Source organism: Lepisma saccharinum, chromosome 2 (genome assembly GCF_977018435.1).
Source record: "Lepisma saccharinum chromosome 2, izLepSacc3.1, whole genome shotgun sequence".
In the NCBI taxonomy this organism is placed as follows: Eukaryota; Metazoa; Arthropoda; class Insecta; order Zygentoma; family Lepismatidae; genus Lepisma; species Lepisma saccharinum.
In genome coordinates this window covers 29,851,120-29,864,682 of record NC_139230.1, presented here as the reverse complement: position 1 = coordinate 29,864,682, position 13,563 = coordinate 29,851,120, and the positions used below count along the sequence as shown (strand labels likewise).

At 34.3% G+C, this 13,563-nt stretch overlaps 1 protein-coding gene across 2 annotated transcripts in view; it reads right to left on the bottom strand.

The window, feature by feature from the left end:
* LOC145983980 (endosome/lysosome-associated apoptosis and autophagy regulator family member 2-like) overlaps positions 1-13,563 on the bottom strand; it is an 83,151-nt gene that overhangs the window by 29,608 nt on the left and 39,980 nt on the right. For both annotated transcript variants that reach the window (XM_083117220.1, XM_083117221.1), the window contains exons 3-4: positions 12,907-13,096; positions 1,011-1,158 (exon numbers count right to left, since the gene is read on the bottom strand). In XM_083117220.1, coding sequence (XP_082973346.1) covers positions 1,011-1,158; positions 12,907-13,096 — 338 coding nt within the window. The remainder of the gene's footprint in view (positions 1-1,010; positions 1,159-12,906; positions 13,097-13,563) is intronic.

The following is a 13,563-nucleotide window of genomic DNA, read 5'->3' as shown; positions in this document are numbered from 1 at the left end:
ATTTGGCTGGAACTGACCTAGCTGCTGTGTGTAAATACACTCCATTTTTTAAAATTATATTTCAAATAAATTGATACAGTAGAAAATTAAATTATCACCTAGTCTTACAAACACTAACATTCATTCTAATTTTTTATTTGCATAAATTATGATGTATGTATGCCATCCATGAGTTTGAATTTGTTCAGATCAAATAAATAAGTTTTTAATGTTTGTTCATTGATGTATTTCTACTGCTTTGTTAACTGTGGTAGAAATGCACAATGCAAATGAATGATATATGAAGAGATTTTTTTGAGAATCTTCAGGAATGGCTGTCTTATTCACTCTTATGTTCATCTTATTACACCTACTGTTCAGTTATTGCACAAATATCACAGTTTAATAGGAATCACAAACACACAAATGAACAAAAAATGCACTATTTGTAAGAAGGGCAGACTGGGTTTTCAGTAAAAACTACGTAGGTACTTCGTTACTTGCGCATGGGCTCAGAGAGCAGGAGGATTCAACAAACTCCCCCCCCTCCCCCCTAGTGGCTGGCAGAACTAACACTGAAAACAAAATTGTGGTGTAAAAGAGGAAGATCAGAAACTCAGCTAGAGGGCCAACACAGAGTTAAGGCTATTTCAAAAGTACAGCTTGAAGTTTATAATAGAGTATGCCTTGTGATAACTTCCAAAGTATAAATATATGTGTGGTTATTTACATAGAATTCTAAGTTTTTTTTTACATTTAAAGAATCAAATGTATTTGAATTTATAAATAACATTTTTTAAAGCTACATATTGCTTTCAAGAAAAAGGAAGATAAAGCAACATTAAAGAACAGCATATTGTACAATTTGAAAGATGTACAAGGAAAGGAAAACATATGTGAGTAATTATATATATATTTAACAGACAAATCAAACTCAAATAATTATTATAAGTATCCCAAGGCACACACAGGTTGGAAGGAAGAACTATAACATTACTTCACAAAATATTTTGTTTTTTCCTGCAGCTTACCTCAAAATGAAAAATTATGTCTTTGTCTGAATGCTGGTAGGCGTATGTTAAATTTCCAGGATTCTTCAATCTTACTGTATATGTTAATGTTGCTACACATGGAGCACCAAGTGACATAAGAAAGTCTCCATTTGTAGTCCAGCCATACCTTTAAAATGCAAGAAAATTTCTGGAAGATAAATATCATGAAAAACACAATTCTGTTCGTTTTTGTATCATTATCTCATTGCAAAGAATAGTAAGTTAGACACACTATCAAATAGCACATGAAACATCAGTACAGAATTTGAAACTGTTACACTACACAGATCTAAAAAAAAAATTAAAAAAAAAGTGATGCCAAAAATTTTTGGACAAATTGATGGTATTTTGGTGGTACTGAATCTAAAATGAACAACAGTTTTACCAAGTTGGCTCTAGTTCTTGAGATACTTGATATCCTTCGATTTTCAGTTTATCTCAATAAGAGATGTAGGTGTTGACATGAAATAGGGCATGGCTTTTATTTTAGAGTCTAGAAATATTTCTCTAGTCCATCCATTGCACAGAATATATTTATTAAAAGTTTGTTTTTCTTTATTTTTTTTATTTTTTACTTTTATTTCTATTGTTGAGAGTAATGAAACATGAGTTCTTCACAAGCAGGCCACGTAAATGATCCTGGTGGATTGTGCCGTATTTGTGGTGAATATTCTGTGCAGAAACAAAGAGAAACATCACTGACTTTGTAAAGGAAGTATATCTTGCATATTGAAGTAGTTTGTTACGTCTTGGATAAAGGTGGCGAGTGTTTCATTACTACATCTATAGATCTTTTCATGGACTAAGTATTGAGAAACTAAAAACGGGGATCTTTGAAGGGCCTCACACTCATAAACTCATTAATTATTCAAATCTCTCAAATTTTATGAATGATATTGAAGCTTCACATGATTCAGTAATGTATCAGTTGTCAAGAACTTCTTCAGCAATCACAAACACGAAAACTATGAAGAACTGTTGTAAAACTTGCTCACAAACTTCAAATATTTTGGTATTAATATGAGCATAAAGATAAATTTCCTCCAAATCCACTTTGACAGTTTCCCACATAATCTCCGTGATTTTAATGAAAAACAAGGGGAGATATCCCACCAAGATATAAAGGAGATGATGGAGGAAATATTTCAAAGCAGATGGGTCAGATACGAGATAACAGATTAGTGGTGGCGATTAGGTGGGGTGTGGAGGACATTTCCTACCCACTTTTTGCCTCCGTACTATGGTCTCTTAATAGTAAACCATGTCTACTAAGGGAGACTAAACTGTCCTTGCACCTGCCCCCTCCCCGTTTTGGTACCCAATCATCGCTAGTGTGGCAGATGATTGCTGGGATCTTCAGTGTGATTGTTCCGACACCCTACACACAAAAAAATCTCAGAAATGACATTTTTCTCATAATTAGGAGTGATTAACAATAACATTTCATGCTTTTTAATGTTTTTTAAAGGACAGCCATTACTCAAAAACTAGAGCCAATGTAGAAAAACTGACATCATATTCGAAATCACAATGGCAAAGACACCCTAAAATGACACTAATTTCGTTGGCAATAAAAAGTGTGTTTACCAGTGTTATATCTACTGACAAATACCAATCCAATACAGAAAAGTAAATGTTTATGCAGAGCTGATGTATTTACATTCTTGTGTGAATATTATAAACATATTTACTGCAGATTCATTGGAAGCCCAATTTTATATTCCTGGATATGATAAATGCAAGAAAGCAATGGTATATGACAGTTGTATCATGTGATTAATTTTGTACTCGAGTGTATAGATGGAGGAACGTTGCTGTGACGTAGTGAACGACCTCAGAGCTCCTCATGCCTCGCGGCTCGAGCGAGGTGGAAAGGGGGCGGGGCTAGTAGTTGAAACGGCAGATCGCTTGACGTCGGACTGGGAACCGAGCAGTGCCTTGACGTTTGTACGGGGTGTAATACCTGCAATTACGTGTTCGTGTCGAATAAACAGTAAGTCAAGGAAACTGATTCTTATTACTTCCCGTCGTCATAAGTATGGCGCACGAACAGGAGGACTCGATCGTCTACGTCGTTAGAATCTGGTTGTAGCTGTTAGATGGAAGAATTCAACTTTTTCGTCTGTGATGTTGGAACGTAAGTACTGAACTTTTTCTATGTGGAAGAGAAGAATGACGAATAACTTTATCACGCTGTGATTGTAGCACCGAAACTATAAAATAGTTGTACTGAATACGGCGACTAAAATTCTTAGCTAACAGTAACTGAAATTGAAAATGGCTACAAAAAAGGAATTGGAGTTTCTCTTTAAACAATTTGAAGCTAGACTCGCGGAACAAGTTAGTAGTGTTGAAGCTAACGTCAAAGCTGATATTAATAGTGTTGAAGCTAATGTCAAAGCTGATATTAACAGTGTTGAAAGGAACGTCAAAGCGGATATTAATAGTGTTGAGGCCAGTGTAAGTAATGTAGGCACCAGCATAGGTCTCTTAAGGCAAGACTTCGAATTATTGGAAGCACGAGTCGAAAAGAAAGTGTCTGATAATTTGGTCGAAACAAAAGAATGCGCCCATGAACTAAAGGAACAAGTGGTCAACTTGAGCACGAAATTGGAAGAGAAGATAAACGAGGTTTCTGTTACGTGTGTAAATCAACATAAAAAATTGAGAGAGGTTTTCGATTCTGATGTAAAACAGGTAGAAAATGAATGCGGTAGAAATTAAGAAAACACTCGAAATAAATCAAAAGAAGTTTGAAAGTTTAGTCAACCTTGTACATGGAAATGAAAGTAGTATGAAGGAGTTGTTTAATAACATTAGTGGACATGAAGTTGCTATTGCTGAGTTGAATAGTAAATTTAACGAAATTAGTGTTAAGTCTGGACAAACTATTCAAGATCTAAACTTGACCGTTCAATCCGTTCAACAGAAAATATCTAGTAATGACATTACTGTTAAGGGTTGCTTACAACAACTTACAGAGATTACTAACAAATATGAGGTTCTAGATGATAAGCTGGAGAATATTCGGTATCAAGTTAGAGATTTAACGAATGATTTTTCCATTTTAAGAGTAAGTGCTGAACCGGTAAAATCTTCTTTAGGATTAGAAACTAGAGTACAAGGCTTAGTTAGTCCTGATGTTTCTAGATTGTCTGAACAGCAAAGGGAAGCAAGGAAAGCTTCTTTACCCATTGAAAAAACTGAATATATCACGTTTAGAAAGCAAAGACCATTACGTAAAGGAGAATCTGATTCAGATGTAAAATCTTCTAGCTCTGAAACTAAAGTTCAGTTAAGGGGGCTTAAACGTAAATCTGTAAGTAGCTATAAGACAGGTAGAGTTGCGAAAAGCATGTCGAAAGATAAATTTCATGATAGTAGTTCGGAAAGTGGAACTGATCACAAAAGTAGTAGTTACAGAAGGAAGTTTGTACCTAGTACACTTAAGCACTCCGATCTAGATAGGTTACCTAAATTTACTGCAACTAGGATGGATTATTTGGCGTCACAATTTCTTCAAGAGGTTGAGGATCGCTTGGATATGTTAAATGTTCCCAAAAAAGATTACATGAAGTATGTACCAATGCTTTTGAAAGGTGTTGCTAAAAATTGGTTCTCTCAAGAGAAACTACACATTGTAGATTATAGTTCTTTTAAGGTTCTTTTCCTTAATGCCTTTGAAAGTGCATCGTGGAAGTCAACATGTCTTGCAAATGTCTTGTGCAAGAGATACAGCAAAGAAAGTAGACAAACTCTGTTAAATTATTTCTGGTCACAGATTAATTTACTAAATTCCATTCAGCCAGACATGCCAGAACAGCAAAAAACTATTTTAGTAGCCCAACAGTTACCAAATAGAGTTAGAGAAGCAATCTTAAATCAACCTAATATTAGTCTTGGTACCGCTGCGGAATTGGTTGCGCGTCATGAAGCTTTGTATGCAAGTGCTGAAGGTGAAAGTAGGAGAGATGGAAGGCCTGTTGGTATTAGACAAGTACAAGTTGTTAATGAAACTAAAGGAAATAATCAATCTAGAGTAAGCAATATGCAAAATTCTAATACAAGCCATGAGACTAATGTAAGGAATTCTGGTAATTTCAGGAGATATGCCACTGATAGTAATAGTAGTAATGATAGTAGATCTGGTCAAAGGTCTTGGAGAGTAAACCGTTTTCCATATTCTGGTAATAACTATAGAAATAGTAACTTTCGAGGTAGATACAATTATAGTAACCAAAATCGTATAAATGCTGATAATAATAGACCTAGGTATAGAAATACTAGTACAAACACTGTGTCACACGATGATGTTCAAAACAATCCTCAAAGAAGTGAACCTAGATCTAGTACTAGGGAAGAAATAGAAAATGGTAATGGTGGGTCTTCACTTAGGGTGAATGCGCCCTGGTTTGTGCCTGAACAACCTTTAAACTAGATAGTGAGTCTATTGTTATTGTGACACAGAATAGCATAGACGAAGATGAGAATATTGTGTCAGTAGCCAATCTTAATACTGAAGATTTAAGAAACAAACTTTGTAATGAAAATTCTAGTAAAGCAAACTGTAAATCATGCCTTAAAAATGTATGTAGGGTAGATATTAATTTTTATGAAGACTTGTTAGAAGATGAAGCGAAATATAGTTCTAATAACTTAATGTTACCTGTAAACCTCAGGAACAAAGTCAAGAATACAACTTCTATCTTTGCAAATATTAATGGGATAGAGAGTAAATGCTTAGTAGATAGTGGTAGTGACATTTGTTTGATGTCAGAGAACAAATGGAAAAGTATTACTAGCGAAGTCACCAGACCTAAATTAGAGCCAATAGAAGATATTATTTTGGTTGACTATTCTGGAAAAAGAAAACAGAAAGTACTTGGAAAATTTTGTGTTGATATAGAAATTGAAGATATTATGTTTTTTGTTCAGTTTGTTGTCGTCAAAGATTTGACAGTAGAAATTCTTTTAGGTTTAGATTTTTTGTATAATGTAGAGGCTCTTGTAAATTTCAAGGAAAATTCTTTATTATTACACACCAAACAAGGTGAAAGGTTAGTTAAATTATTACCTATATCTTGTCCAACTTTTGATGTGAGTGAAGAGGCAGAGAGCAGTTGTCTTAATGTAACACAAAAGTCAAAGGAGGAAATAACTGTTGCTAGTGTAGAAGATCTTAAATTAAAAGCTATGCAAGCTGAAATACTCGGTGAAGATGAAAAGAACCAACTGTTTGATTTGTTACTTGAATTTAGGATGTTGTTTGATGAAAAACCTGGTTTATGTACTAAATATGAACATCATATTGAATTAGATACAACAGAACCTTTAGTTTCTAAGCCATATCGAATACCTTATCATTACAGACAAAATGTTAGAGATCATATTCAAAAATTACTTGAGTGGGACATTATAGAACTTTCTGATTCACCTTATTTAAATCCACTAGTAATAGTTCCTAAGTCTGATAGAAGTGTAAGAGTATGTACTGACTTCAGGAATATTAATCAACACCAAAAAGTTAGTCAAATTAGACCAATTAAAATTGAAGAGGCATTACAAGGATTTGTTGGTAGACCATATGTATCACTGGTCGATATGTCCTCTGGATTTCACCAGATTTTGTTGTCAGAGTCATCTAAAAAGTATACTGCATTTTTGTTTGAAGGTAGACAATACCAATACAAACGTTTAGTATTTGGTACATGTAATGGAGTACAAGCATTTACGATGGCAATGACCAAGGTATTAGGCGACATTCTGTCAGAGAATGTTATCATTTATGTTGATGATTTATGCATTAGAAGTGAATCTTTAGAAAGTCACATGAGAACATTTAAGAAGTGTATTTTCTAAATTAAGAGAGAGTGGTATGACTGTACGTCTCAAGAAGACATTCCTCTGTAAAGAAAAGTTATTGTACTTGGGTCACATTATTGACAAAACAGGTATAAGAGTAAATCCAGAAAGAGTAGAGGCTATTCTCAACCTTCCTACTCCGAAGGATGTAAAGACACTTCAAAAAATAATAGGTTGTTTCTCTTGGATGAGAAGATTCATTCCAAACTTTGCTACCATATGTGCACCTTTATATGAATTGTTAAGGAAAGGTAAGAAATGGATATGGACTAAGAAGGAACAAAAGAGTTTTGATTTGCTTAAACAAGAAATTTCTAATGATGCTAAACTATTTCATCCTGATCTTAATCAAAGGTTTTATGTCCAGGGAGATGCTTCCTTACTTGGCATCGGAGGATATTTGTATCAAATAATTGATGGCGAGAAAAGAATAATAAGTTATGTAAGTCGTACACTGAAAGGTTATGAGAAACAATACACCATAACCGAGCTAGAATGTTTAAGTCTTTTATTTTGTATTGAGAAATGTAATCAATATCTTTTGGGTAAAGAATTTACTTTAGTTTGTGATCATAAGTGTCTCACTTGGCTGAACCATTCGAAGAATTGGAACCCTCGCTTATTGCGTTGGTCCCTTCAACTTCAAAAATACCAGTTCATTGTAGAATACTGCAAAGGATCTGACAATGGCCTAGCGGACTTATTGTCCAGACAATTTTCAGAGTCAGAGCCGATTTTGATGCACATCAACAATAATGTAAGGTTTAAAAATGAAGTATTGGATATACCTGTAGAGTTGTTAGTCCAAGAACAGTACAATGATAAGTTATTTCAACCTATTATTGATTATTTGAACAATTGTGAAAGTGTAAGTGTAAGTTTACCTCAAAGGTGTAGAAATTGGAAAAAGTTTTATAAAGTATGCAATGGAATTTTGATGATAAGAGATTTTCACTTTGAGAACATCTGGAAAATATGTATACCTCAATCTTTAGTTTTGGTAATACTGAGAAATTATCATGACAATATGGGCCACTTTGGTTGTGAAAAGGTACTCAGAAGAGTTAGGAAACTGTACTTTTGGCCTGGTATGAGAAAAGGTATTCTGAGTTATATCAAAGATTGTGAACTATGTATGAGAACGAAGCCGAGTAGACATCCGCCCAAGGGCATATTCCAACAACATTGTAACCAAGGTGAAACTATTTTGTTTTTAGATATACAAGGACCATTAATTAAAGGTTCACAAGGAGAAGGGTTTCTTCTAACCTTACAAGATGCTAACACTAAATATCTGTTTGCTTATCCAATGAGGTCAAGTACAGCCAACAGTATTGTAAAAGCCTTGCTAGAAGGATATGTCAGGCATTTTGGCATTCCACACAGGTTGGTTAGTGATAACGCCACGGTGTTTCATTCTAACAAATATGTGGACACTTTAACAAGCTTAGGTATAAAATTGGCGTATACCCCAATATATCACCCTAGTTCTAATTTAGTTGAGAGAATTCATTCCGAACTCAACCGGCTTATGCGTGTTTTTTGTAAAAACAAACACAAAGAGTGGCCGAAATATATAGATGTAGTGGTAAGCTTATTAAATGATAGTGTATACACACAGCTAGGATTTGCTCCCTCAGAGTTACAACTAAACAGAGATCTTAACTCATGTATTTTGAATCATTTTAATTTACCGCCTAATGAAATTTCTCTGTGGAAAGACAAACTATACATGGCTTTTGTAAAAGGTTTCCAAGCAAGGAAGAAAAAAAATGACAAGTACAACTTACAACAAGAAAATAGACCTGAAGTTAAAATAAAAGACCTGGTATTTGTAAAAACACATTATCTTAGCAGCCTCCTAGAAAATCGCACTAAAAAGTACTGCGAGGTCTATGAAGGTCCGTATATGGTAATTGACAAACAAGCAACTAATGTATACATTGTAATAGATTTGAAAACTGGCAATATCAGTGGTAACCATCACAGTGATAATCTAAAAATCTGGAATTGTACCATTGAAAAGAGAAGTTGTTATTTAAGCCAATTGGAAAAACTAAATCCAAAATTGTACAAACATTTGTTTTGGGTAGATCAAAGAAAGATTTAGATTTTGTTTAAAATTATTTATATTTATTTGCTATTTTTATATTTTCTTTAACATAGATGTTGTATTGATTATACCCAGTGTATTTGATCATGATGTATACCAGTTTAACTGTAACTACACAAAGTATGAGTGTAGATAAGATAACAATGTGTAAATTATAAATGGGTATTTTATTTTGTAAAAATTTCACTTGAAGGAAATTTTTCTCCCAAGAGAGGGGAGTTATGACAGTTGTATCATGTGATTAATTTTGTACTCGAGTGTATAGATGTAGGAACGTCGCTGTGACGTAGTGAACGACCTCAGAGCTCCTCATGCCTCGCGGCTCGAGCGAGGTGGAAAGGGGGCGGGGCTAGTAGTTGAAACGGCAGATCGCTTGACGTCGGACTGGGAACCGAGCAGTGCCTTGACGTTTGTACGGGGTGTAATACCTGCAATTACGTGTTCGTGTCGAATAAACAGTAAGTCAAGGAAACTGATTCTTATTACTTCCCGTCGTCATAGGTATATGCTGGATTTTCATCAATTGATTAATTTTGTTTATTTCACTTCACTTCACTTTTCTGCCACTTTTGGCTAATTGCAAAAATGAGGATGAGTGATGGTATGATAAAGAGACACTCACAAGGAACACCCATGCCCAGGCTGAGATTTGAACACTGAACTCCTGGCATTGTAGCATGCTGTGCTAACCACTCCACCACAGGATTCATCAAGAGCGTGCTGTTAAATGTAATTTTTTTCAACAAATTATGTTAATAAATGGGGGATAGCATTGTACTTATTCAATAGTTGACTATAGGCTATTTGCACATTAATACTGCTAAATATTGTATAGCATATATAATAATGAAACATGGATAATAATCAAATATGTATACTTGTTTACTTATAAATAATTTGAAACTAAATAATTTGCTTCATAGCAGTAGTAGTGGATAAACAACTTTATCTCAGAGATTGTGCCATCTTTTAACCAATGTATAATTATCAAAATTTTTGATATGGTACCAAGGGAACAACTATGGGATGCACTGGTGAAAATTGGAACATCTCCTGCACTGGTACAGAGAATACAAAGTGTATACAAGAGAGTGAAGGGAACAGTCAGATTACCAGGAAAATGATCAGATGAATTTAGGATAGAAATAGGAGTAAAACAGGGAGACAGCCTAAGCTCCCTTCTGTTTATTATCCTAATGAACCAGATCATCAAACAATGTACGTATAAACCAAGAACTGGGAGATACAAAGTAGGAAACCAAAAGATGAGACCAGTACAAGTAAAATCATTTGTATATGCTTCCGACATTGCCCTGGTGGCTAGGAATAGAGAGGAGATACAGAAGGCGGTAATTGAATGGGCAAGTACAATAGAAGACAAAGGAATTAGCATGAACGTGGATAAAAGTAAAGTGATGGTGGTGACAAAAGAAAGAGAAATTGTACTCCTAAATATACAGTGGAAAGAGAAGCAGCTGGAACAAGTAAACAGATACACATACCTAGGAACAGTCATAATGGCAGATGGAGGAATGGATGAAGAAGTTAATAATAGGGTACAAAAGGCAAACCAAGTGTACTATCAACTCAACAACACATTAATTGGTAAAAAGGAAATAAGTGAACAAATGAAGATAATGATTTACAAGACAATCTACATTCCCACAGTGCTGTATGGATCAAAGAGCTTGATATTATTACCAAAACAGAATAGTAGATTTCAAGCAGTGGAGATGAGATACCTACGAAAAGTAGTAGGAAAAACTAGAATAGATAGGATTAGAAAAAAACACTATTGGAAACAATAGAGAGAAAGGCACTGCAATGGTTTGGACATGTGACAAGAATGGAGGAGGATTGCAAGCCTAGACAGGTGCTGGAGCCACACCAGAAGGCAAGAGGAGAAGAGGACGACCAAGAGTTCAATGGGAAGAGTATGTGGAAAAGATAGGAAAGAAGAAAGGGAAATCAATGCTGGAAGTCCAAAAATTAGCCTTGGACCATAAAGTGTACAGGAAGTGGATGATGAAACCTGACGCTTAATGGCAGAAGGGGATGGAAAAGAAGAAGTATAATTATAATTTACAATTGAGTCATGTATTCCAGAAACCCCCTATCAAACCACTTCTGGCGAAAAATATATTTTTACAGTTTCATACGGCCCTTGCCAAGACACATCGTTTGATGCAGAAACCACTGATGTATCCATGTACCTAATGCAGGTAAGTGGCCTTGAAATATCCGTTTACTGCAGAAACCCCTCAAGCACATGACATAAGGCTTTCTACAGTAAATACGTAACCAGTTGGTACCAATTGATTCAATCACACATTCCACACAGTTGACAATATTGCTTTGTATCCAAGAACAACCTACGTAGAATTCCAGCATTCCATTGTGTACATTCTGTGCATTTAGCATTGTCGTGAATTGTTGCCTGAACTAAGTTCCTCCTCAGCTACCCTCAGCAAAAGCACACCCAGTAGGAGAGGTTTCCATAAACAGGAAGAAACTAGTGATATTTGTAAATTGCTGGATTACACACATGGATACGAGAGCTTCTACGACAACATTCGGCTGTGGCTAACAACAGATGCTGAATGCTTCAACTCAGATGATGAGGAAGATTAGGACCGTTAATATACAACCTATTTTGTTCTCTGAAAATGTGAACTTTTTATTTTTTAACATGGAAAATTTGTCTTTCCCTCCCTGAAGTTTAGCTTAAATAATTTGAATAATTACTATTATGATGATAACAATGTATTTCTGTTTTCAACCTTTTATAATATTCTTCACGCTCGATGTAATCTATTTCATGAATAAAAAAGAACAAAAGTGTTATTTGTTCATTTTGATTTCCCCTTCCATAAACAAAGTAATAGCAATTAAGCATTATTAAATTGCACAGATAATTGCGCAAAACAAGTGTACAAAAGAGTTTTTTTTGCAGAAACCCCCATGTGAAAATTAGTAAGCTAATTATTCTCCCACTACTACATGTCAGAAATTCTCAAAAACCATGTAAAAGTGTTTGTACAATGGGACTTTAGTTTGACCAATTTGTTTTACTGCCCTCAAATATTATGTGGGACAATACATTTTTTTGTTGTTTTCTCACAAACATATTTTTGGAGATAGGAGGTTTCTGAAATAAACAATTGAATTGTGGGTAACAAAAATGTTTGTAGTTACCTCACTGATAATTCGTATGATATGTAGATAGAATTTTATTAACACTAAAAAAAATATCTATTTACTCTAATATAATTAAGGTAATTGTCAATTTAATCATGGTGTATTTCCCCCTTCTTTACCTGCCTATGGGCAGCATATGTTAATATTGATAATGCTGATTTTAATTTGCATATATATATATATATATATATATATATATATATATATATATATATAAAGTTGACATAACTTAGAGTACTGATTCACCTACTCCTTAACACTTTCCCATTTTCTGTTAACATGAAATGGTGAATAGTAGACACTTTTGTACTGAGAACTTTTCTATTTACTAACCTTTCTTCTTTTCAAAATACATATGATTCATACTACTCATATGTATATATATATATATATATATATATATATATATATATATATATATATATATATATATATATATATATATATATATATATTTCTGAATTTGATTAATTTAAATTAAAGTTGGAAATACATAAATGGTTTCTAAATTATAACCAATAGTGGTGATTGGGTGCCAAAACTTGGGGGCAAGGACAGTTTACTTTCTCTTGGTATACAAGGCTTAGCTTTAAGAGACCATAGTAGGGGGACAAAAGTAGCAAAAAAGTGGGGGGAGAGCAACTGTCTGCCCACACACCCCTAATTGCCTTGACTGTAAATAACTATTTCAGTAGAACTAACCTGCTGCAGTTTACTTCGCTATATAGCCTTCCTAGTAGCGTAAATGGTTCACTTTGAGTATGAAAATTTGCTGGAAGCTCATCCCATTTATCAAAAATGATTGTATCTCCCAAAGAATATTTTCCAGATGGACATCTGCTGCACTTGAGGTCTTCTAACACAAAATAGTAGCCTGGACTACATGATAAACCTAAAATACACAAAATTTAGTTCTAATTACATCTATAGCCAAACCTTTACAGTTAGAAACTTAATAATTGTTGATAGTCAGTGACGTAGCAACATATTGCGAGGCCCTGGGTGAGGTTAGAATGAGAGACCCCTATCCGTTCTTTAAATTTTAAATCTCAATATGAATAGATACAAAATCTTCAGTGATTCCTCAGTAAATTATCATATTTTAAATAATAATAATAAATTACTGATGAAAGTTATATTTAATGATTCCACTCACCCTAAAAATGTCTCTCTCCATTTTCCGAGAACTGAAATCTGAAGCTGTAGGAAGGAAGGAAGAACTGCTAATATTATCCACACCCTCCTAGAGTTGAAAACAATGCAAGCATTTAAATGCTTCACACTTGTTTCATGGCAGTTGGAGGTGCTTTATTGTTAACATATAAAATTTTTGCGTAAATGTTTCACATGAGAAATACG